The sequence below is a fragment of the Stylophora pistillata genome, chromosome 14 (assembly GCF_964205215.1).
Source record: "Stylophora pistillata chromosome 14, jaStyPist1.2, whole genome shotgun sequence".
In the NCBI taxonomy this organism is placed as follows: domain Eukaryota; kingdom Metazoa; phylum Cnidaria; class Anthozoa; order Scleractinia; family Pocilloporidae; genus Stylophora; species Stylophora pistillata.
The window spans coordinates 2,097,598-2,122,844 of NC_142532.1; the positions used below are offsets into that span (position 1 = coordinate 2,097,598).

The 25,247-nt window shown below is 40.1% G+C and overlaps 2 protein-coding genes across 5 annotated transcripts; both read left to right on the forward strand.

Moving 5' to 3' along the window:
• Positions 1 to 982: 982 nt before the first annotated feature.
• Positions 983 to 13,985, forward strand: LOC111335844 (kelch domain-containing protein 3). 2 transcript variants are annotated; one of them, XM_088745703.1, is made up of 12 exons: positions 983 to 1,291; positions 5,011 to 5,178; positions 5,741 to 5,856; positions 6,323 to 6,394; positions 7,565 to 7,640; positions 8,752 to 8,820; positions 8,981 to 9,049; positions 9,387 to 9,473; positions 9,685 to 9,793; positions 10,322 to 10,395; positions 10,929 to 11,007; positions 12,242 to 13,985. In XM_088745703.1, the coding sequence occupies exons 1-12, from the start codon at positions 1,132 to 1,134 to the stop codon at positions 12,297 to 12,299; spliced, it is 1,137 nt and encodes a 378-aa protein (XP_088601829.1). In that variant the 5' UTR covers positions 983 to 1,131; the 3' UTR covers positions 12,300 to 13,985. The 2 variants fall into 2 exon arrangements, with proteins under 2 accessions (XP_088601829.1, XP_088601830.1); XM_088745704.1 differs by lacking the exon at positions 983 to 1,291 and adding an exon at positions 1,447 to 1,559.
• Positions 13,986 to 14,650: 665 nt separating this feature from the next.
• Positions 14,651 to 24,203, forward strand: LOC111335814 (NFX1-type zinc finger-containing protein 1). Of its 3 annotated transcripts, none has more exons than XM_088745696.1 (6): positions 14,652 to 14,780; positions 15,834 to 17,932; positions 18,418 to 21,028; positions 21,219 to 21,640; positions 22,202 to 22,508; positions 23,242 to 24,203. In XM_088745696.1, exons 2-6 carry the CDS (start codon positions 15,895 to 15,897, stop codon positions 23,534 to 23,536), a joined length of 5,673 nt encoding a protein of 1,890 aa, XP_088601822.1. In that variant the 5' UTR covers positions 14,652 to 14,780; positions 15,834 to 15,894; the 3' UTR covers positions 23,537 to 24,203. The 3 variants fall into 3 exon arrangements, with proteins under 3 accessions (XP_088601823.1, XP_088601822.1, XP_022797544.1); XM_022941809.2 differs by having other exon boundaries at positions 22,235 to 22,508; XM_088745697.1 differs by lacking the exon at positions 23,242 to 24,203 and having other exon boundaries at positions 14,651 to 14,780; positions 22,237 to 22,492.
• The last annotated feature ends 1,044 nt before the right edge of the window (positions 24,204 to 25,247 follow it).

Genomic DNA, 25,247 nt, shown 5'->3' on the forward strand with positions numbered 1-25,247 from the left:
AGACTCCCCAAAACATAATAAATAAAGAATTTGGATTCTATCAAAATATTACTAAACAACGCATATTTGGATAAAAAAAATTGTGATGCTATTTACAAGTGAGTGACTTAGTTACGATTCAAATAAGTGTTCCTAAAAGGGGTCTAGACAAGTTGAAGAAAAAGAAAACAGCCGCACTATAATTAATTGGTTTGCTTCCTACGAGAAAATGACAATTCAGTTCACCTTTCTTAAGAGCTCCAGTCATCATTTCGTATGGTGCAAAACCCGCGTCGCACAACCGCCTCCCGGTTAGCGCAATTGGTTAGAGCGCTGGACTGTTGTGCGGGAGGTCGAGGTCGAGGTCGATGGTTCGAGCCCCGGCCAGACCAGCACTCAAGGTCTTAAAATAACTGAGGATAATGCGCTACTTTTCTTTCTTTAATAAAAAATGAATAGACATTCTTGTCTTCTCGGACAAGGACGAATAAACCGTAGGTCCCGTCTCCTGCATCTATTAACCAGTTAATTTGGTTAGGCAGGGGACGTTAAAGAACCCACTCACGAGATTACTGTGATGTGGTCTGGCCTGTTTACTGGGAATTGGGGGGGAGGGGGCATCTTCAAATAAGTTTCCTCCGATTGTTCGTAAACTGCTGATGCAGTCCGGCCAAAGTCCCCCGAACAGTGTTGTGATGCGCATTTGATCATATCCACATGTTAATTTTCGCAATATAAATATTAAATTATTATTGTTAGTTATTAAATTATTATTGTTAGCAAGAGCCATAATTATGGCTCTGGTTGTTAGTTATGGAATTATTATTGTTAGTTATTAAATTATTATAGAATGTCGGTATTTTAACGTCCTGGGTGGCGAGAAATTTCCTGTTACACGTACATGTTTATGTACACCGTTGATTCCAGCTATTCAGGATGTAGACACTATGTTAGCGTTCTACACAGCAGATCTTTCCACACTAGTTTTTCCGCTGACCAGCATATCATCTAATATTCTGAAATGACAAAATTTTCTGCAAGGCCCATTTGCTGGCAACAAACAATTGTACTTTGCTTTTAGTCTGAAGCGATTCCAGCTTATTTCGTTTTAAGAATTCTTAGAAGGAGGTCGACGAGTAGTTTAGTTCAACCATGGCTATAAGATGGACTCAGGAGGTCGAAGGAGGCCCGCGGCGAGTGAATCATGCAGCAGTCGCCATTCGAAATCGCTTTATATTTAGTTTTGGTGGTTATTGTACAGGCGAAGAATACAACCAAATTGTCAATATAGATGTTCATGTTTTCGATACAGGTAAGTTTGTTGAATTTGAGGTTAAAAATTCACGGCTTTTGTTAATTGTGGAGTTCAGCGCGCAAAAAAATTAGGATTCGAACGTGCGTGCTTTTCCCGAAGAGACAAATTAAAAACTTGTCAGAAGCAAGTATGTTTTTTTAAAAACCTACCGGAAATGCATTGTTACCAATCTTTCTGCGTAGCCAATATCTCGCAGTTTTCGTTTTGCTGCTTAGGTGAATTCGTGTATCAATGTCGCATATTAAATCGTTGCATTGATTCAACGGTAAGTGGTGTTCTTAAACTTAAAACCTTTAAAAAAAAAACACTCGAGTTCGACGGTAGACCGAAGTTGTTTACGTGCGCATTCTAATTTACAGCATTCGCAATGAATTAATAATATGGCCACAAGTTTGTGGCTTGAATGTTGTTATTCTTGTGCTAAAAATAATGTCTTTCTTCGTTGGAATGAACGTGCAAAGGATAGAAGAGGTAGAAATTTACTGCTAACCATAATCAAGCGCAGAAAACAAGCTCTCTACATCTGAAGATCGTACAGTAACTACACTATTTAGGGACGTTAAATATTTTATCGTTTCGAATTTGCAACAGCATTAGCTTTCGGTCCCTTCATGAAGCATCAAGGACCAATACTATAATTACATAATAATTTTTTCAAAAGAAAGCTCTTCTTTAATGTAAGTACAAACTGTAAGTTAATTGTGAGTGATTTGATTTTGATTACAAACTTCACAGCTACAATGAAAATAAATTATTGTGTATAATTTTGGGCGTTTTTAGATCTTTCTCCTTCCGACTAGTACTTACTTGTTACCTCTATAGCCTGGGGCCATTTCTCAAAAGTCTTGGTAGCTTTACAGGCCTGAAAGCATATTTTGAAATCAAAATTTAAGAGTAGAGAAGTGGTTCTGGCATAAGTCCATTTTGTTTCTTTACTTGTAGGTGATATTTCTCTTATGTACATGTATTTTTCAAAACTTTGGAAAACCCCATTTTGAATGAAAACAGAACAACATGAAGGGCCTGTTGGGATAAGCAAGCCTCAAGGCTTGATTTAACATTGCTTCAAGGATAACCCTTTCACTCCCACAAGTGACCATGACATAATTTCTCCTTACAATATTAAGCAGACAAGTGATGAGATTATTGGTTGACCCAATACCAAATTCTCCAAACTAACATTATAGGATTTGTATAACAGACAGTAAGGAGAATTAACGAGATCTCGGAAATGAAAGGGTTAGTTTGTTTGCAGGGTTTGTCAAAGCCTGTGGATTTTTTACTTAGCATCCATCAGTTGTCCTACTTTTGTATATCTAACCACCCAATTTCTATTATGAAACATTGGATGTAGAACTACCTTATGGTTGTCTTTGCTGAATTCAATTTAATTCAGTGAATTTTGCGAGAGGGCACAATATTGTTGTGATGAAATACTGTCAGAACTATGCAGGCCAGTATTATTGTTAAATCATCAGTGGGCTGTGATTGTTATATGGTCATGTGCATGTGCATGCGTTTGCTGTTTATATACAGCTCAGTAATTTATGCATTAGGGCATCTCAGTGTCACATTTTCAACCTGTAACTGCTCCCTGTGAGTTTGACGGATTAAAATGAATTTTTGGGTCGTCCTCGGTGTAAAAACCTGACGAGGTTTTCTTTGTTTCACGAGGTATTGTTTTGCTGTACGCTATTGTTTATAATGTTTTGTTGTCTTTGTTTTATGTCACTCGTGAGCTTTACAGGTTTTTACACCAAGGATGAGTGGAATTTTTAAGCTACATGTTAAGCCTCTCATTACAATTTAATTTTTAGTTACCACTCCAACACCACATTCTTTTAATATGTATGTAAAGCTTAAACCTCCCGATTTTCCCAATTTTTATAGATGCATTTCTTTATTAGCTAATCCTAAAAATTCAGTGTTAAACCAAATTATCCCTTAATAGGCCATTTTACAGTTGTGTGCTTAGTTGCCAAGCCTTTGATTTAGAGTGAGGCTGAAGGTGACCTTGTCGGGATAGAGACCTGGATCTAGTTAGCATGACAACAAAGTGATTTGCGTTTGATAGGCAGCAGGGTTTGTATCATAACAAGGTCAACCCCAGCCTCACTCCTGTTCAAAGGCTCGGCCATGACAGGCCGTTTGTAGCAATATTCAATAATTCTTTCATTCAACTATTCAACTGCAATTCAACCGTTCAATTCAACCCCAATTCAACCATTCAACACCCCCATTCAACTATTTAAGAATCTATTCAACTATTCAACACCAATTCAACTATTCAACACCAATTCAACTATTCAACCCCAATTCAACCATTCAACACCCTCATTCAACCATTTAAGAATCTATTCATTTATTCAACACCAATTCAACTATTCAACCCCAATTCAACTATTCAATCCCGCATTCAACCATTTAATCCCGCATTCAGACCCAATGGTTGTAGGACTGAGTAACCTGGCACAATGACACAAAAGACATTTTTAAACATCTGTTATGTTAACTTGGAAATATTGTACGCAGTAAATATTCCTTCGATTGACATTTATAGCATTATGACGTATTTCTTCAAACAGGTTCAATAAAAGAATTAAATCAAAATTGAATTAATTAAAAAGACCAAAAAATTTTGTTGGTTAGCGATACACACTAAGATGAGTTGCCTGTGGTTTCCCAAAGTTCCTTGCAGAAGTTCCTCAAGTGTTTCAGAAGATACGTTGTCCACCCAGGTGAAGAAATATTTGCTTGTCTGTTTGAGCCCAAGTTAGCGACAGTTGTTGGGGTAATGGAAGCTACAGACAATAAATGGTTCCAGCCTTGTAAAATATCATCAAAAGGGGACGTAATTTTTTTGCAACTGTGTTTTCCTGTTATCTTCAAAGTGGAAACAATCTTCCAGCTTTCTTGACATGGAGATTGTTTTGTCAAGTGTTATGGCATGCTTTTCCAATGGTTCCACCTCGAAAGGAATCTTACATAACTGAGTTGTCATGTTTAGGATGTGGTTTAAAAAACTAGGTATTTCTGTTAGCTCAAATTGCTGTGCTTCTGCCGCCATCTTCCTTTCTATGATAACATAGGTTTCAGGCTCCAGCTCGGCTGTCTTTCGTGCCATTTTCCCCAGTCCACCAGTTGAATGGTTGATTGCAGGATTGAATGATTGAATGCACGATTGAATTATTGAATTGGGATTAAATAATTTAATGGGGTTGAATAGTTGAATCGGGGTTGAACAGTTGAATAGATTCTTGAATGGTTCAATGGGGGTGTTGAATTGAACGGTTGAATTGCAGTTGAATGGTTGAATGAAAGAATTATTGAATATTGCTACAAACGGCCTGCCATACTCGGCAACCAAGCACACAACTGTAAAATGTAAAATTATTTACTATTGTAAAATTTCTCAACTCACACACCTCCCAGTTCTAGAGTGTATTGAAATTGTATACAGGGCTGGACAATAATGGTAGCCAACTAGCTACAGACTAGTAAAAGTTCAGTTTTAGCTTGTGGGTTTTGATTTCCACCAGCCAGTTTGGCTAGTAAACAAATTGAAATTGTACAGTAAGTTGTAACATCTAACATCTTTTCAACTTACTAACATCTAGTAAGTTGAAAAGTTAGTGTCGAATCCTGTCTATAGAGAACTTAAATATTGATCATTCTTGAGTGCAAAAGCCCTAATAGACTGGTCGTGTTCCTTGCAGTTCCATGCCGATGGATGAAGCTTCCTCCAGCATCTTGTGAATTTAAAGGATGTGTTCCATACATGAGATATGGTCACAGTGCATCAGCCATAAGTGATCTGGTGTACATATTTGGAGGAAGAAATGACACACATGGAGCCTGTAACATACTCTACTGCTTTGACACAGGTGAGCTGAGTTATATGGTAATTCGTGTACGTAAATGTTACAGATTCTATACCACTGTGAGGAGTGCAAAGATATTTAATATTTAACTGTGGAAAGTACAGCCGATCAGAATGCAGGAAAGCAGGGGAGCCGTTGTTTATTTAACAGTTTAAACAAGATGCTCTGTGGTCTTATTCCTGCTAATGTTTAGTAACCAGCATCATTTCATTGTTCTCCCTTTTTTTTAAGCACAACCGGTTAAAAATTACTTTTCAAACCAGTAAAGCAATCCTTTTATCTGTTGAATGTTCAAGAATTTCAAGCAGTTTTAAGGCAGTAATAAGAGGTGCTATACATGGTAAATTTTTTACTGGCTACAACCTGAAAAGGGGAACGCTACATTTCCAATTCATTCATTGACAAGTGTCTTACTTATCTTACAACTTGACAGGTATTCTTGTATTCTGTGCCATGAATTTTTAGCAATACTGTTTTAATATTTTATAAACAATGCCGAGATAGCAGAGAACAGATAGCTATCTAGTGATTCATATAATTTTTTCTTCTTTTGTTTTTTTTCCAGGGAGCTTAACATGGTCCAAACCTAAAGTAAATGGAAAGCCTCCAGCTGCTCGGGATGGCCACTCAGCTTGTGTTATTGAATCTAGGATTTATATCTTTGGTGGATACGAAGAAGAGGTGAAACTAACAAATTCTTGATTGTAATTTAAGCCTTTCACTCCCAGAAGTGATTAACATGCAACTTCTCATTTAAATACCTAGACATTATTTCACAAAGAGGTAATAAGAATACTCAAACTTATCAAGCTGTGAGGAGCTGTTATCTTGATCTAACATCAAATTCTCGTAGCTAATTTGTAAGGAAATGCAAGGCAGCTAAAGGGGAGAATTGACAACCAGATCGGGGGAGTTAAAGGGTGGAGGGAGATAAACCTTTTTTCCTAAGATTTACAAATCAATTCTCCTCACTATCTGCTATACATTTTGTACAAGTATGATGTATGCACTGTCCTATTAGTGCTTGAAGTAGGCCACTGGTAGCCAATCATGTTTGAGGATTTTGTTATACTTTTCATCAAAATTCACAACTTCAAACATGTCTGTATTTTTAAGTGTCCTCCTTTGTGTTCCAAATAATTTATAGGGAGAGTGTTTTTCGAATTCAGTGGAATATCTGGATACACAAACACTAACATGGCACCAACCAAGAGTAACGGTAACTTTTTAAACCTTTACACTTGATCAGTATGTAGATTCTCCATACTGTTTCCTATACATTTCCTACTCATACCATGAATACTGCTTATTGGAAAATAATCCACATTGTTTGGAACCTGTCAAAAGTGCTATAACAGTGAGTGCAAACAAAACGAATTTGTGTAATAATCAAGGGCGTCTTCAGTTGGTGATTATTTGCTATATTCTCACAACCTTTATGTGCCATTTAGAGGTGATATCATAAGAAGAAATTAGATTTCAGTCACTCCCAGTTGTCCAAGGGGTGTTAAGGGGGGGGGGGTGGGGTGTGAATGTAGCTTATGTTAACCCTCAAAATTCTCTGCAAAACTCACTGCAAAATTCTCTGCTAAATTCTCTGCAAAATTCAAAATGCCACTGCAAAATTCTCTGCAAAAATTCTTTGCAAAATTCAAAATGCCACTGCAAAATTCTCTGCTAAATTCTCTGCAAAATTCAAAATGCCACTGCAAAATTCTCTGCAAAATTCAAAATGCCACCGCAAAATTCTCTGCAAAATTCTCTGCAAAATTCTCTGTAAAATTCTCTGCAAAATTCAAAATGCCACGGCAAAATTCACTGCAAAATTCAAAATGCCACTGCAAAATTCTCTGCAAAATTCAAAATGCCACTGCAAAATTCTCTTCAAAATTCTCTGCCACTCTACAATAACTTTGCCCTGAAAATTCTGCTTTTGATGTTTCTCCTTTGCCAACCACAGCAGCAACTCCTAAGAATTTCCATGTCATCACTGACAATAACCTTAAACAAAGTAATAACTATATTTATTACACAACTCGGGCAGTCAGAGGGCCAATAACTAAAATCAACCGATCAAAATGCTCTATTGCCGGTCCAATATTCTCTAAGTATTGGACCGGGCACTGTCCCGAATGGTCCCGAATGATACCGTACTTGTGTCCCTTTGAACTTCAGTCGTATAATAAATCTCTTATTAACCAAGCTTGCTCGGGACCGTACTGGAAGAATATAGGCCCTCGGTCTTTTTTGTACGGACCGAGCGCAGCTCGGTCCGTACTGTCAAGACCTCAGGCCAATATTCTCTCAGTACGGCCCTCGCGCTTGGTTAATAAGATATATTTGTCAAACCATTGTGGAATTCTTGAGATGTTTGTGTTACTTATTGTAGGGTAAACCAGCCAAGTGGAGAGACTTCCACTCAGCAACAGCTGTTGGTACAAACATGTATATCTTTGGGGGCAGAGGTGAGATTGTTTACTGACAAATGTTGGCAGGAAGATCAAATATTTTCTTGCAATGAGACGGAAGGACATGTTAAGTCATGTGGTTTTTTTGGTGCTTTTATTTTTTTTCTGTTTGCGTGGCTATTTAATTATAACACTGTCAGACTGTTTTATCTACTCATGGAATGATGAATTTATCTCCACTTCCTCTAACTGACATGTATTTGAATGGTTACCTGTTGTGATCTTTTCCAAAGCCCTCGTCAGTTACCCTGTAATTTTCAAAATTCTTCTCAAGGAGGATGTGCTCTGTGATAATTTTAAGTCCAGTATACAGTGTGACAACAAACTTGAGACTCAAGCTAATTAACCCTACTTTGGATACAATGAATATATGAAGTTCATATATTTTGAACTGCAGTTCAAAATATATGAACTTCATATCATTGTATCTGATTTATCATCACGGATCTATTACGAATCAACTTAATGGCCTGCTCCCAGTTGGCTTGTTAGCTCAATTGGTAGAGCGCTGCACTAGTATCGCAGAGGTCAGTGGTTCGAATCCCATACAGGCCTGATTTTTTTTAGGTCTGATTTTTGCTATTGCATAAATAGCGCTATCTACTGCGAAGGATTGTGCATCATACGTAATCCTACTTTGTTTCTCTACCCAAAGACAAAGTGGGGTTTAGCTTGAATTTTAAAGTTTGTTGTCACTTTGTATATTGGACAGCCAAGTCATTTGGAGAAATTGCATTGTGATAACTCCAGAGAGTAGAGTATTTTTCACTCGGTGTGTGTCAAAAAACAACAGCAAAGTAATCAAAATTACTAATCAGAACAAAAGTAAAGCCAGGGAAACAACACCATTAACAAATGAGAACTCAAAGTAAAAACCTGGGAGCCTGCTTAAAGTGTGGAAAGTTTGAGAGAACAAGTTTGGATTGGTTGTAATTATTTTTGTGTGATTGGTTGAGATGGTGCGTGCCAGTTTTCTGGACCAATCACAGAGTGAAGTAAAGCAAAACCAATGCAGTCGTGGATTACTCTTGCTACTCAATCAAAAACTGTTCTGAGTAATGGGTCGGAACTAAATGAAAAATTATTTTGGTTTGTTGTTTACTTGTAGGAGATAGACTTGGGCAGTACCATTCTGGGCAGGAAGTTTACTCCAGTTCAGTTAGAGTGTTTGATACAGGTTTGTATTGCATGAGAATTTATGATAATCACAGTTCCATAGTTGCATATTAAATTGTTTAATTATGAGAATACTGCGTTTACAAATAAACTGCCTCTTGCAATGTTTATCATACCTCTGATGTCGATTCCACCTGAAACTTGACACCTTAATTTTGCAGTTAAGAATTGCTGGTTTAAATTAAACAAATCAGGAAACATACCCATCGGAAGGCGGAGTCACTCTGCAGGTTAGTCACTGTTTGCAAATGAACATTGTGTCAGAGTTAGTTGATTTGGTAGTCAAATTCAATTGTATGAGTATGCATATAAGCTTTACATTCCCTTTGTGCACTCTGATGTGGCGTGTGTCCACCTTGAGGCATAGCAGAGAGGATTTATCTTTCTACGACATTAAACCTGCAGGGTTGAAATTGTCACTAGGCAATAGGTTCATGTGTCAGTGTGTGCTCATCAAGATTTGAAGAGAGCTCTGAAGAAGTTAAGGTGCAAGCTACAAGTTCTGGTACAGTTTTTAGGTAACAAGCTTTCCACTTAATTAACTTTTTACTGGTAATTTTTTCACAGTTGCGTACGGAAAACACATTTATGTTTTTGGTGGTTACAATGGGATTCAGAGGAAACATTATGGAGAGGTGTTTAGTTTAGACACAGGTATAAAAATTTTTCTAAAGTCCCTCTGTTTTCTGGTGTTGTAGGAATGCTTTTTGTGAGTCATCTTAGCACTACACTGACCAGGTTGTGTTACTACAACTGTACACAGACTGAGAATATCCAGAGAGTAGTTGATTTTCTTAAGAGTTGCAACTTAATGGCCACAGCTTAATTTTGCTACTCAATGAAAGCCAGTTTACACTCCTTTTAGATACCAATGTTTGGACAAAACTGGACATTTCAGGACATGGGCCGTGTCCACGAAGGAGGCACTGCTGTTGTTTGATAGGAACCAGATTGATGATCTTTGGCGGAACAAGGTATTTGCATAAGTAGGCCTGCTGTTAATAGGGACTTTAAGCAAACCACGACGGCTACGGCAACGAGAACGTGGAAAAACAATAGATCTAATTGGCAGAACAATAGCCCAGCACGTGCGTTTTAAAACTTTGTACATTTCTTAGTCCGTCCTTTGCAAAACAACAACGTGAAATCACCAAAATCTGCGTCGTCTGCGAAGCGAAACCGCGGCGGCAAATTATTTTAATATACATTTGGAACTCAATGCTGCTTTTATGCGTTATGTTGAGTTTGAGGTCTGGCGCCTTATGAGACGGTAAACACATGCAGCCATTCTGGAAATACTAACTAAAAGTAGAAAATCATTTTTTAATCGACGTCTTTTGTGGCGTTGCCGTCCTGACTGCTTAATGTCCCTAATGAAGTAAAAGTGAACTGAACCAAGATGTTTACATATGGATCAACTACATATTTCAAAGTACTGTAGTAGCAGTGGTCGAATTCACACAAACCTCTTAGTGTTGTGTTTTCTTTTTCTTTATTTGTAGCCCTGCCGCAGGAGAACCAGCTGACGATGAATATCACCTTCAGGATCATTCTGATCTGTACATCTTAGATCTTGGTAAGTGTACACTATAGATTAATCTATATCTTCACCTTTGCAATGAAGGGGAAAGCAATCAGGAGTGCACAGGGGAGAAACTCCAAATTACACAGGGGCGTTAATCTAGAGTCGGCACGGAAGGTAATCTGGAATGGAAAGGGATGGTAACCTAAGCGTGATCCTGAGGGTAATGCAGAGTGCACAAGGAAGGAAATCTCGAGAAAGCACAGGTATAGATGTTCATCTTGAGTGCAAAGGAAGCGCAACCTTGGTTTTTTAGCGCACAGGGAGGGTGATACTGAGAACACAAGAAGGGTAATTCTGAGCTCTTGTTTAAAAAGCAAATGAGTAAACTGGTCTTTTTATCTCAAAGAAGGAGGGCAATCCTTTATTTGCAAGTTCCCAACTCAGAATTTGGTGCATCATGCTCACTTGTGGAACAAAAATATCCAAATTGCGATTGACGTTTTTTCATAATATCGCTGCACTGGGTAGCATCGTTAATAAATGGCGCCACAGACCATAATGAGTATATGTCCTTCACTCCACAGAGCCGTCACTTCGGACATTATGTAAACTAGCTGTTATTCAGTACAAACTGGATCAAACACCTCTTCCCAAAGTACTCAAGTAAGAACAGCGTTTTATACACGATGTCATTGAGATATACATTTGCTTATAATTCTTAGACTGTAGTTCATGAGATGAAATGAGAATACCGTGCCCATGATAAGGCCACAAGACCAAAACCCCTTTGATTCGAGATTTCGGGCCTCCCTACAGCGGTATTCAATTGAGTGAAAAGCACAGTGTCGCTCAAAAGTAAGTGGACAGTTTCGACTCGAAACTCGATTCTCGAAAGTTTTGAGAATCAATTTCCTAAGTTTGAGTCTCAGAATTTTATTTTTTCTCCTAGTTCGCTCTGTGATGGGTCCAGAAAACTCGCACCAATTCCCCCAATTAATGTGGTGCAAAACTGAAACTGATTACAACCGGTTTTTCCTGCGCTTGAGTCGGCGTGTTCTCTGAGCGCCTCATTGGTTCCTTGCGATGTTGACCTTTTTTTCTGATTGGCTGTGGTAATTACTTTGGGTTTTTGTGTTGACGACTCTGAATGGAAACGCGCAGAAATGTTTTTCATCGTAATCGTAGAAAGTAACTTTACCGGTTAAAATTATTTTGTCATTTGGTGATAAAAAATGCTACAACGGAAAAGTGATTTGTTTGTTTCCTTCCGACACGCAATGCGAACTTGTTTCGTGCGCAAAGCTCGAACTAAGAAGTAGGTTTTATTTTGATGTTAGGGACCTTAAGCAGTGAGGATGGCAACGCCAAGGAAGACTTCGATTAAAAAATGAATTTCTACTCTTAGTTAGAATTTCAAAAATATCTGCATGAGCTTACTGTCTCGTACGGCGCCACAGCTCAACTTCAGTATGACGTAAAAAAGTAGCGTTGAGTTCCAAATGGAAATTAAAATATTTGCCGTCGCGGTTTCGGCTCACAGACGACGCAAATTTTTGCGATTTCACGTTGTTGTTTTGCATAGGACGGCTTAGAAATGTACAAAGTTTCAAAATGCACATGCTGACCTATTATTCTGCCAATTAGACCTCTTGTTTTTCCACGTCCTCGTTGCCGTCGCCGTCGTGGTTACTTAAGGTCCTATTGTAAATTGACAACCGTAAAGCCTACGTTTCGAGCCTTAGGCTTTCGCCAGAATAAAGAAGTAGGTGGCTGAGGGTAAGTGAGTGGAAAGTCGCGAAAGTTAGTATCCCTATTGGTCGTTCACGTTCACCTCAATATTTTCGGCCATGAGATGTCTGGTCAAAATGTGTGTAACTTTTAGTTTTCTTAACTTCAGAACGGAGCTGAGTATCATGGAAGCCGGCAGAAGTTCTGTACGATCCTCACAAGGATAGCAAAGTTCAAGACGTGTTTGTTAATTGTGACTTCCATCGCACGTGCACGTGGGCTTCACGTGCATAGTGGGTCCATGTGTGTCACGTGGAGGAATCATCACGTAGATAGCTTGGCGGGTACATCATAGATAAGGCGTGAACATAAGCCTGGGCTTATCGATCCTCTTCCTGTTGGACATTTTTTACAAGAGCTTTTTAGATAAGCATACACATTGTACAGCCGAACAACTTTGGGATAGCTTTTGTAAACACTGCACCAACTTATTCTCAACAACCTATTATGTGTTATATATAAGCTTTGGATCTCGGTCCCGCTTTGAGACAAACTCTCACAGATACTTAGTACACATTTGAAACACGCAGTGGAGGGACCCCCACTCGTCTCTCCCTCATCAAAAAGGCAGTGAGACCAGTTCGTATGCGCATATTTACACTTTAGCGCAACCTCAGGTCAAAGGATATGCTGATGGGTTTTTGATGCATCACGTAAGATTACTAAGATGTCGTTATACGTAAGGTCTCTTCTCCACTGATTCAACTTACAACCCAATTAAGCAGTACAGCTAACTCATTAACGCAAATACAATCTACCCTAAATCTAAATGTCTAATCTGCAAAGGACAATACAGCCCATCTTCAGCAGATATACCCACCCATCTCATCCCAAGGGAGGACATCCACCACACAGTAATCTCGTGCGTGGAAAATTAACTTCTCCTACTCCTACATGATAATGCCTTTTCTTAGCTAATTTAAAGCAGTTTTCTATACATCAGCTATCTTGAGTAATACCGCTACATAGTTATTCGAGATCTTGACATTTCTCCGATGTGACGCCATTTTAGAACTGGTGACTTTAGGAGTGACCGCCAAATGAGTTACGTCATCTCATCCAACATGGCGACTTTTGGTCATATGAATCCACATTCTTCAACATAAAGAATTTTATAGGTTGTTCGAATAGTTTTTTTTTAATCTTAGGCATTTTAAGTTTCATTAGTAGCCATTTATAACGCTAGGACATGGTATTCGACCGATATAGGGGATAATTATTTTAGTTTTGGTTTTGTTTACCTTCATGTTGGCTATAATTTTATTGCAAAGAATTAATGTTAGTAAAATAAGAACTTGAATAGGAGAACTGCTCTTTGTATATATTATTCCTAAATAACTTATGTGTTGTATGTTGTACTGTCAGACAGTTATAATTACTAGAGTCCAAATTGGAACAGTTGCTTATAGCTATGGAAAAAATATTTTTACTTTTATATGCTTACGAGTGCTTTAAATTGGAAGTGAATTGTATTATATCTTAAAAGAGACAATTGGGAATTTATTTAGAGGGCGAGAGGAATTTCTTTTTAAAAATATTCAATTTATAATGCTTTGTTAATATGTAAATTTTCAGAGAACTCGTTTGTTAACTAAGTTATTACAGTATAGGGTAAATTTATTAATTTTTTTGCACAATTTTTCTTTCGTTGATTTTATCGCTAAGTTGCATATTTCTTCAAGAAGAAAAGAATAATTTTTGGAGTGAAAGTAAGATCTCAGATTTTTACACGGGCACGAAATAGAATTTTTTCCGTTTTAATTTAATTTTTCAAAGTTATAACTTAAGTCTTATTAGTGAATTACACTGATCTGTATTTACAATTGAATTAAGAAGTTACCCATCACATCGAATATTTGTGCCTGTGTTGGTCTATTTAAGGGAGAATTAATCCATCCCCACCCCTCCCCCACTCGGTTGAGAACCTGTTTCCGATCATTCCTTCATTTTAAAGCAATCTTCAGATGAGAATTAAAAATAATCAGATATCGCTTACGATTTGTTTCACTTTGGTCAGTTGTTGGTCCGAACAACGTACCCTACTTTAACCCATCAGATGCCAGAGGAAAGCCATTTACGACCTTGACACTACTCTCTTTTTCGGCGCGTTGGACAGTGCATTTACCTGTCTTAATATTATAATAAGATCGTTCTAATTATTGTTTATTCTTTTGGTCGTTCTATAGAATCAATCGTCGAACTTTTCAGCTTCGAGGTGTGACGCTATTTATTTGTCACGTCATGGAACAACATCACGCGATAACTAGTCAAAAAAACCTTCGGAGTATGTGACGGTTCATTTTATTAAAGAGTTTTATTGTAGAACACAGCACTCACATCAGATTGTTTGCAACCGGCTAATTGACATCGTCTGGTGTCAAAGACTTGCTAAAGGGCCAGACTCACACTTGTAAAGTTACTTCCTGGTCGCGTGAATGAAACTCGATTTCCTCGCGTTACTTAAGAATCATCTGAGGCGTTCAACCAATCAGGAAGAGGATGCTTTTCTCGGAATTGCAGACAAACTTTACAAAGTTTCGCGGAATAATGCGAACGACGGTGGTGCTCAAGTGATGTTTGTCTCTTTCGCCTTATCTTTTCTTTTCTCGTGGTAAGCTGTGAACCAAATCAATTCCATGTGAGACTTGGTACGTATGAATTGTAAATATTGCTGAATTTTTAATCAATTCTAAGGAAACTGAAGCTGTGCGCCTTTTTATAAGCCTCAAAATTTGATCATGTATAAATGTATGGACATTTGTGCTTGGTAATATGCCGATGCTTGTCGTTGGAAAGAATTCTCACAACTTTAGTCGAATATCGCCCTGATTTTAGCAGGGAAGTGTGTCAACTGATCACAGAGGATGACAGAGTACAAACGTGAGCGTTCTCAAAACAAATCTAAAACGCTATGTTTCTATCCTAAATAACTCAATTTTAAAGGGTCTAAAAGCGTACTGAGTTTATCTGGTGGGTTAAAATTTTTAGTCTTCACTTTTATCTACCGCTTTATCGACAAATCCTCCACGCAACACGACAAAAGCACTTAAAAAATTGACGACTCGTGAACAGTTCGCTTAGTTTAAGATACAGTTCATTGAAGACATAATTTATTGTCGTCCTTGCCGCGGGTGGCTTTCTGATGGTCATAAATGTTACGTCATAAACCCTGATATTGTTGATGACAAAGTAAGATTTTCATCAACATGAGCAGATCATTCGTATCATAATTACATAACCAGTTAAAGTGTTCATAATTTTCCATAATTTGAGTTCTTTGACTCGAATTTTATTCTAAACAATGTTTTGGAACGATCAGCTCGTCGCGAGTAGTTTTGAGCTGAAGAGTTTACTGAAATCTGAATCTTGGGGCTTTTCGTATTCTCACAAAAACTTCATCATTGCGCACTTTCTTGACAAATTTTCTTGTTATGAAAGCACAAGCACTGTCAGTGTGTCAGTGACCAACGTTAGCTAATCAATAAACAACTCTTTCAGTCATTTCATTGTTTACACAAGCTAACAGACCGAAAACACATGCTACTTGGGTTAAAAGCCAATTGTATCACGACGAAACTGACCAATCAGCTTTCAGGAACCAGACCATATCAGTGTACTAACTTGTACTCTCACAAGGACTATTAAACCAACAATCAGTCATTATCTACCTTTTCTTTATTTTTCCCTGTTTTTTTGAACAGAAAATCTCATGTAGGTTAAATATTCCATGTCGCTGGTGACCTAACTTCCAAAGTAAAAAATATGAGGAGAAATAAACGACCCTTAAGCGAGGAGTGTCATGACTCATCGAGAACGAAGAGACTGTGCAGGTCTGTTAAAGGACAGGGACGCAGCCAAAGAAATGACAGTAGAACACGGCAGTCACGAAGGTTTTCTCAGGAAAGGCGAGAAATTGACAGAAATGGAGATAAAAACCGTGCGCTGGCTGAACTTCAGCAAAAAAGAGATCCCAATCCTCTCAATTATATGGCGTTAGATAAAATCTGCAAATCAAACTCTCCTGATGAGGGTATACTGGAACTGTTCAACAATTCCAAACGATTTGAGGCTCTGTTGAAGACAGAAACAATACGACCCGATCTGATGAAGCTTGTCATTCGAGCTATACACATGTGCTGCTCACCAAATGATAAGAAAGAGATTGCTAACAAAATGCTACGTACGGTAATTAAAACACATTTTCTGCAGTTGCATATAAACAAGTTTATCAGCGAAATGTCCAATGTCTCAGAGTTTGGTAACAATTACCAGCCTGATGAACTGGTCTTGCTGTTAGCAGAAGTTTTCCTGGAGTTGTTGCAGAGATTTGAACAGGACGTAGTTCACTTCATTCCCAATGCCCAACTGAGTGAGACAGTCGGAGATCTGAAGAGTAGAGGACTTCTACAAGACGCAGAGATGTTGGAGAAGAAACTTCAACAAGTCAAGGAGTACAAAGATGAAATAAATCGCCGGAAAACAACTCACCCAGACGAATCTCAGCTAACTCCACCCGAGGATTTCCGCTATATGAGCGTGATTCCTCAAGTAGTGGATTTGGAACCCCATAACAAGCCGTTTCTTCGAAAAAACGTGGTTGGTGGAAATTACTTAGACCAGGAGCACTATTTAGACGTGCAGTTTCGACTTTTAAGAGAAGACTTCATCTTGCCTCTTCGCAATGGAATAAAGCAGCTTAAAAAGGACCGTAGTCCCGCGGGAGCAAGTAACGTAAGCCACAGCAAACGTGCGCGAGATGTTCCCGTGTACCGTAACGTCACAATCTTATACCCCGTATGCAGCGGAAAGGGAATGGTTTACAGAATCCGGTTCGACTCATTTCACCGGGATGTACGTCACGTAAAATGGGAGAAGAAGAGCAAGCTTTTCAAGTTTGGCTCGCTACTTTGCCTTTCGGCCGACGAATTTCGCACTCTTTTATTTGCGACCGTGGAGAATCGAGATTCACGCGACCTTTGTGTTGGCGAGCTTGAAGTACGATTTGAAGATGCTCACCTTGAAACTCTGAATCAGTTGATTGAGGATAAAGAGAAGTTTGATATGGTAGAATCCCCAGCGTTCTTTCAAGCCTACAGACACGTTTTGGAAGGTTTGCAGGAAATTAAGGACGATGAACTTCCGTTTGCAGAGCATATCGTTCAATGCAATCAAGATGTGAAGCCACCTGCCTATGAAAACAAAAGTAGAGGTTTTTTCGACATGAGTGGAATAATAGAAGAAGGAGTGGACTTGACAGCATTCCAAGCAAGTAACACCATGGAAAACATGGAAACTGAGTCAGTTTCCCGTGAAGATAGTGTCGTCTCCGATTATCACGATTTACGCAATCGTGATGGGGGGTCAGATACCAAAGATGCCGATTGGGGTACGCCCGATCTGGAGTTGCTGTCCGAAGTCGTTTCAGCAAGTTTGGACATCGATTTGGAGTCAGTTGCCACTTATGAGCTCTCAATCAATGGTAACGAAGGTTCCAATGAGGGAACTCCGGTAGACGAGCGACCCGCTGGTGTCTTGAATATTTACGACTTGGAACTCAATCCAGAAGACCTGGGCTTCAACAAGTCACAGATGAGTGCGTTCAAAATGGCTCTGACAAAAAATTTTGCGGTGATACAAGGACCACCAGGTACTGGGAAGACGTACGTTGGTCGTAAGATAGCGCGTGTTCTGCTCCAGAGCAGCGCTTTGCGGGAGAATGAAAACGAACCGTCGCCAATTTTGATGGTGTCTTACACAAACCACGCCTTAGACGATTTCTTGAGTGGTCTTCCAAAAGAAGGTAAGAATGGAAACATTCTTGTAATTTGCGGTCCCTTTTTGCTGATTTAAGATTAATGTCGTGAGTATTTGATATAAGAATAATGTTTAGATGTCGGAAGTGTGATTGGTCGAGGAAACTCACGCCGTCCTCTTAACCAATCAGAACCGATCGTGACTCGGTCATTTGCGCCTTGAGGTGTGTTGCAATCCTTGTTTGTCTACTTTGATTTATCATTGGTTCCCTGTGACATTTCCTTTTTTTGATTCAGTGTCGTAATCAATTTGGTTTTCGCTTTGCGACACTCAAGAGAAGAGCACTCCAATCAAAGATGAGTTTTTTCTTCCCCTCCTGCACAGACCAGTTTGATCGATTGTTGTGGAGTTTGCTTCGAGAGGACACATGCAGTCTTAATTGACCCATACCTATGTTTATTTCTCGCTTGGCGTTCAATGAACGAATGTGCATAAATGATAACCTTGATCTGGCCTGTCGGATCCCAACAGGTATCGTGCGAGTTGGTGGACGTAACTGTGAAAAGTTGAAGGGCTGCACCCTGAGGGATCGGCGCGAGGAAGCGGCTGCCAACAAGCTTACTCCATACCAAATCTACCGCGCAAGAAAAAACGCTCAATGGGAGATCAAAGAGTTAAACAGAGATGGTGCCCTGGATCTTTGCATTACTGTTCTGAAGTACTCCAGAAGAAGGATTCTGGCCTTTCGCGTACTGGAGAAGTTCATGTTAGCTCGTCATGCCAGGTGGTTTAAAGCTTCGCAAGAGGACAGTGACTCTCTGTTGTGTGAATGGTTAAACTTACATTGTGATAAAGAGCGGAAGGATTCCAAAAGCAATGGACATGATATGGACAGGAACAAAGATTTTCATATGCAGGAGTCAGCTCGGAATTTCTCGAACGAAGATGATTACGAAGACATCGAGGAGGACGAAGCGGTGAAGCCTGCAGATGTGACTATTGGCACGACTGAAAACACTGCAAAACTTCGGAGGGATCTTCTCAGAGATAAAGTCATGAGTGATCGCGAAGAGAGAAATAGTCGGTCCGACCTGTTAGGATTTTCGCGACGTGACCGATGGAATCTGTACAGGTTATGGCTTCAGAAAGCAGAGAAGTACTACATGAAGAAACTTCAGGGAAAACAGCCAGATTTCGAAAGAGCATTGGCGCGGAAGTTTGATGTGATGCGCGAAGAAGACTTTCATGTTCTCCAGAGTGCGAAGATCATTGGAATGACTACTACCTGTGCCGCCAGATACCGCCGCACACTCCAGCGGATTCGCCCTAAAATTGTATTGGTCGAGGAAGCCGCTGAAGTACTGGAGGCTCACATAATTACGTCACTGACCAAGGAGTGTCAACACTTGATTTTGATTGGTGACCACAAGCAACTCAGACCTAAACCGGAAGTTTTTGAATTAGCCATGAAGTACCACCTGGATGTGTCCCTGTTTGAGCGAATGGTAAAGGTGGGACTTTATTGCGAGACACTCAACGTTCAGCATCGCATGAGACCTGAAATTGCCTCCTTGATGAAGCACATCTATGACGATCTTGAGAATCACGAGTCTGTGGAGGAGTATGAAGACATCAAAGGAATTAAGAAGAATATGTTCTTTATCAACCACAGTCATTTGGAGAATCCTTTTGAAGACTCTAACAGTCACGTGAATGATCACGAGGTTCAGTTTCTTGTGGCCTTGTGTCGTTATCTGTTGCAGCAAGGTTATGAAGCCCACCAAATTACCCTTTTGACAACTTACACGGGGCAAATGTTCGCCATCAGAGACTGTGTCCAAGAGAAAGAAATTGAAGATCTTAACCAAGTAAGTCTGACCACAGTTGACAACTTTCAAGGTGAAGAAAATGACATCATTCTTCTCTCGCTCGTGCGCAGCAACAAGGATGACAAGGCTGGCTTTATCCAGACCGAAAACCGCGCATGCGTGGCGCTTTCTCGTGCCAGAAAGGGTTTCTATTGTATTGGAAACTTCGCCCTTCTCTGCAAACACAGTGACGTCTGGAGCAAGGTTATTGACGATTTGAAAGTAAGTGGTAGCTTTGGGGAGGCCTTACCCCTTATTTGTCAAAGCCACAAAGAAGAGATCACAGCAAAAACAGCCGAAGATTTCGAAGAGAAAGCTCCTAACGGGGGTTGTCAGCGTCCTTGTGAAGTGCGCCTGGATTGCGGGCATGCCTGCAAACGATCATGTCACCCATTTGATGTTGAGCATTTGAAATATGTCTGTAAAGAGCAGTGCGCCCGGTACATTGTCGGCTGTGACCACATGTGCAGAAACCTCTGTTATCAGAAATGTGAAAAAGACTGTGGAGCGTTGGTGGAGAGAACTCTACCATCCTGCGGACACAAGACAACCGTGAGGTGCGGTATGAGCTTAAACAAGGCAAACTGCAAGGAGCAATGTGAAAAAATTCTACCCTGCTCTCACCGCTGTCAGAGCCGCTGCGGTCAAACTTGCACAAAAAAATGCCTAGAGCCTGTCAATAGAACAGATTGGCCATGTGGACATGGAGAAAATATTGCTTGCTCAACAACTCCGGCAGATTGCCCCAAGCGATGTCGAACCCTTTTGGAATGTGGCCACCCGTGCTCTGGGAACTGTGGGGAGTGTCGCATGGGTCGAGTTCATAAGCGGTGCAAGAACAGGTGCAAGCGTGTATTGGTTTGTTCTCATGAATGCCTGTCATCATGCACAGGATTCTGCCCGCCATGTAGGATGTCATGTGAAAACCGTTGTACGCATTCGAATTGCAAACGCTCCTGTGGGAAGGCGTGCGAGCCTTGCGCAGAAAAGTGCAACTGGGAATGCTTCCATTTCAGATGTAGCAAATTGTGTGGTGAGTTATGTGATCGCCCAAGATGTGACCAGCCCTGTAAAAAGTTCCTCCGTTGCGGAAGTGAGCGTCGTCCCCATCGCTGCCGTGGTTTGTGTGGAGAGAAATGCATTTGTGTGGTGTGCACGAATAACGATGGCGACCCAATTACCAAAACATTTTTGGGCGGAGAAGACGAAAAAGATGCACGTTTTATTCAGCTTCCGGACTGCAAACACATCTTCGCAGTAAAAGATCTTGATTAGTAAGTATGGTGTATTATATTCAATTTTTTTCTTTCATCTATCGCAATAGTTATTCGTTGACCCCATTCTGTGGAATTATTTGGTAACTAAGTGCCGCCGCTAAGGGGCAGGGGATCGTGGAATTTTGATGGGGGTGTGAATTATATACTGCTTTTAGCAGTCTTCATTAGCAGTCTTCATTTTTCATAGCTACATGGGTACATCCCATCTCAACGAAGAGAACTGTGACGTGATTCAACTGAAAACTTGTCCTCGATGTAAGAAGGGGATCCGTACGAGCCTGCGATATGGTAATATTATTAAACAGCAGTTGCTTGACATTGAGAAAGTGAAGGCCAAGGTCAACGGGAATCCGGTTGACATCCAGGCTGCAAAGAAAGATTTGGAAATACGTTTGAGAGTTTTAAAGCCAATGCTTGAGGTGGAGGAGGACAAGAGAGACTTGTACACTCTACAGCGTCGTGTGACTAAAATGTCGAACATGTTTATAGCAGCTATTACCACAAACCAGGTGATGCTGATGAGGCGATTTGCCGAGATAAAACAGAAGCTGAAGGACAATCAGTTTAATAAGACCCAGAGCCAAGTCAGCAATGAAAGTCGTGTGGAAGGTACGAGCGCAATTTTCTTTAGTTTCTCCTTTAACGTGTTGAATGAAATTATCGTCAATAGAGACTAAGATAAAAGCCTCTGTTTGAGGAAAATGAAACCCTTTGTGGTTTATTGTAACAGTTCCATTACCGTCTTAGGTAACCCTCCACTGACATTTCTCCCTCCTCCTTCCCCTACTACTGCCGATAACTTGTCCTTTCGCCCAAGGCATAGGTGTCGCGTAGGCAGTTGTCTGAGTACATGGTATGCTAATTTCTAATATAGAAAGGTCATTACTTAACGCCGGGGAGGGGAGGTGGGGGCGGTGGAGGACTTTGATTGTACCACGACAAAATCTACGTGATCCCCTAAGGCTCTGTGATATTCTAATGACTCCCCCTTCTCATTGGCTGTTAATTGGTAGTCAATTTTCTATAGTCCCTCGTTTATTTTCTGTTAACGACAACCCCTCCCCCTCCAAAAATCCTTTACCATGCCGATAAATAATGACTGGTCGTCTAAGGAGTTGTGATCACGTGAGCCTGAAAGCATTTCTCATTATTATTATTCGCTTCCTTTAGAGTATCTCTACTTTCTTTGTTGTCATTTGGTAGAGGTTTCATTGCAAGAGGATTTGAAGTATTTGAAGAAGCGTGCGATTTCAGAAGAAGTCACAGAGCGAGAATTAAAAGACATAAACCTGGAATGTACCAGGGTCAATCTGCGATCTGAGCTGTATCTGCTGAAAGACAGCCTCACAAGCTTCAATTTGACTCTAGAGGAATCGCATGGTCAGGTGTTGAAAAATGTTTGCGATGAGTTGTCCACTGGTAAAATAATACAAGTCCAGAGGTTGGACGAGCTGTTAGATATGCTGTCTGAAATCAGGTGGATTACTCTTTTTTATTTGTTTGTTAAGACATCTTAAAAAATTACTTTATGACCCGTACGGCCGCGTGTACACTTTTATTGGAAAATATTAGACAAGAATCCCTGTTTTAGGGCCTTAAGTGATGGCGCAAGCGCGGCCAGAGAAAGCCATGCGGCACCGCGAGATACGAGCTGAAAGAGGAAAGAAGAAAAGTGAAAGAGCGGCGGTCATTAGATAAAATGCTTATTGGCTGGTTTAGGTCGGGCGGGACGGGAAAATATTTGACTCTTTGTCACGACGCAAGGACCGCGCTGCTCTCAGTCCGTAAATCATGACATGCTCCTATACCCGTCTGGTGTTCCCAGTCAGTCAGTAGTCACATATCACGTGCCTTTTGACTTTTACGAGCTCGAGGAGGGTGAGAAAACCATAACAAGCTGTCTCCCTACCCACTACACCTCGTGTTCTCAAGAAAAAAACTTTTCACACCACTAAAATAACAGAAAGTAAGAGCTGAGTCATGACCGGTTGCTTTTGGCGTAAATATGTTCTTAAATCTCTCTGTTATTCCTACTTTTGGTTACCGAATTTGTGAACAACGAGGCCCAAATTAAATTAAGTTGCTACGCAAGTGATCTGTTTGGTCTGTCCTTTTTGAAGGAAACTCAAGCAATATGTGTCATTTTAGGGTTTTATAATGAAACAATTACGAGGGTGACGATTATGAAGATTGTACTGCTTAAATTTTAGAAAAGCGTACCCACGTCTGTTACCGTTGACGCCAGAAGAAAAACAACAGATTGTGACTGCAATGGGCCTCAAACAAGGTCATTGGTACAAATGCCCCAAGGGACATATTTACGCCATTACCGAGTGTGGCCGCGCTATGGAGAAAAGCACGTGTCCTGATTGTGGAGCTGTGATTGGTGGAGAAAGTCACAGACTGGTAGAGGACAATGAAGTGGCGACTGAGATGGTTGGTGCGAGGTACCCGGCTTGGTCTGAACAGGCGAACATGGAAAATTACATGATCGACGAGGCGTAGAAAGGTTTATAGCTGCTTTCAAAACCTAACAGGCAACTTGATTGATTATAAATTCAGAAGACTACTTGGACAGTGAAACTTAAGGGGCAAGGCGTGTGTTTTGCTGCCTCACGTTTCGCAGGCGTTTCGCAGGCGTAGCGAAGGCCCAAGTGTTAAAAAAAAAGTTAATACAGGTTTGCAACAAATAGGGTGATTTTAGTACTCAAGGGTAATTGGTTTGACTTGGAACGTACTCAGACGATTTTTCAAACCGAGGTCTGATAAAAGTGTATTCTTTTTAGGCGTGCGCGATAGGAACAATTCTGCCCAGCCGCGTGCCAATTTCCCGCGCAAAACATCTTAGGATACACATAAGAAACAACCACTGTCTCGCAAGATAAACGAAAGAAAGAAATATGGAAAAGGAAACAAAAGTAGAGAAGAGGAAAACTCAAGACTCAAGATTCTGTTTTGAGCTTTACCAAAAATGACTCACTAGCTTGTGTGGCTGTTTGTAACTCGTGTGAAACAACTTGGTTCTGAAGCCTGAAAACAAGCCACCTAGCCATTAAAATGTTCGCTCATGCGCAGACGTTTGACGGCTGCGTTGGTATTACGCGACGTCTAATTCAGGTCTTTTGCATTGAAACAAATAGGAAATAATTACACTGATCGCACATAACTTTCATTGGGAGTGTCGTTAATCGTTGATTATTAATCTTAATTTCTATACCGCTTTCTTTGAGCCAGATCACTTCAAACCTAACCGAAACTCGAATCAACTAAGACAAGAGATAATAATCTCTTGGCTAAGAGGATCTCAAGATAAACATCAGGGCAGTGGCCAAGCTCATGTACCGTTAACAGGAAAGATTGAATCATTTGATAGCTTTTCTACAATGAAACATACATTCTTTTGTTTTCCCCTGACAAATCATCGAGAGGTTTCTGCTTTCAGTTTACCATATACGCTTTCAAAGAATATTTTAAGAAAATCCCTCTGATTATTGGAAGAAAAGATTATTCCTGGCTTTATTTCCTCCAAAAAATCGGATATTAGATGCTAGTGTCCTATTTTAGATATTGGAACAACAACAACAAACAACAACTTAATTTTTTTCACCCCAAAATATACAAGAAAGAAAAATTTATAATAATAGTACAGACAATGATAGGAGCGCTGGCTGCCCAAAATAACCTAAGAGTTAAAAATGACAGGCAGCCACTTAAAAGAAAAGATGTTTAAATGCTTAAGTCAGGGAGACAAAAACATCTTGTCCGCTAACCGCGGACCATCTATTGGTGTTCCAGTTTGGACACTGCTGCCCGATTTTGGAGAACTGTTGTCCAAAATTTAGACACTAGTGTCTGATTTTAGACAGTAGTGTCCTGTTTGAGACACTAGTATCCAATTTTAGACACTAGTGTCCGACATTAGACACTACTGTCTGAATTTAGACGCTGGCGGCCGATGTTAGCCACTAATACATCCTAAGAAGAAACCCCCAGAAGGTCTTAGCAGCGTTAGTCACGTTCGATTCTGTTGCGTGACTGCTGTAATCAATCACTAATGTCTTAGAATCAGAACATTTTGAGGAGCAGCATTAGCCGGTGGCGAACAAGCGGTACTTGTTTTTCCCCTTTCTTTTTTTCACCCTTTTGTTCTTGTAAGAAGTGATCATGATTAATTCTAAGGAGAACAGGTGAGAAAAAATTGAGTTTAACCATGCAT

Excerpts from the sequence above, each read along its gene's own strand:
- LOC111335814 (XM_088745696.1), top strand. The coding sequence starts at position 15,895 with ATGAGGAGAAATAAACGACCCTTAAGCGAGGAGTGTCATGACTCATCG. Across the intron at positions 17,933-18,417 it reads GAGTGGTCTTCCAAAAGAAG|GTATCGTGCGAGTTGGTGGA; the intron begins GTAAGAATGGAA and ends GGATCCCAACAG. Across the intron at positions 21,029-21,218 it reads GCAGTAAAAGATCTTGATTA|CTACATGGGTACATCCCATC; the intron begins GTAAGTATGGTG and ends CATTTTTCATAG.
- LOC111335844 (XM_088745703.1), top strand. The coding sequence starts at position 1,132 with ATGGCTATAAGATGGACTCAGGAGGTCGAAGGAGGCCCGCGGCGAGTG. Across the intron at positions 5,179-5,740 it reads ACTCTACTGCTTTGACACAG|GGAGCTTAACATGGTCCAAA; the intron begins GTGAGCTGAGTT and ends TTTTTTTTCCAG. Across the intron at positions 7,641-8,751 it reads GTATATCTTTGGGGGCAGAG|GAGATAGACTTGGGCAGTAC; the intron begins GTGAGATTGTTT and ends GTTTACTTGTAG.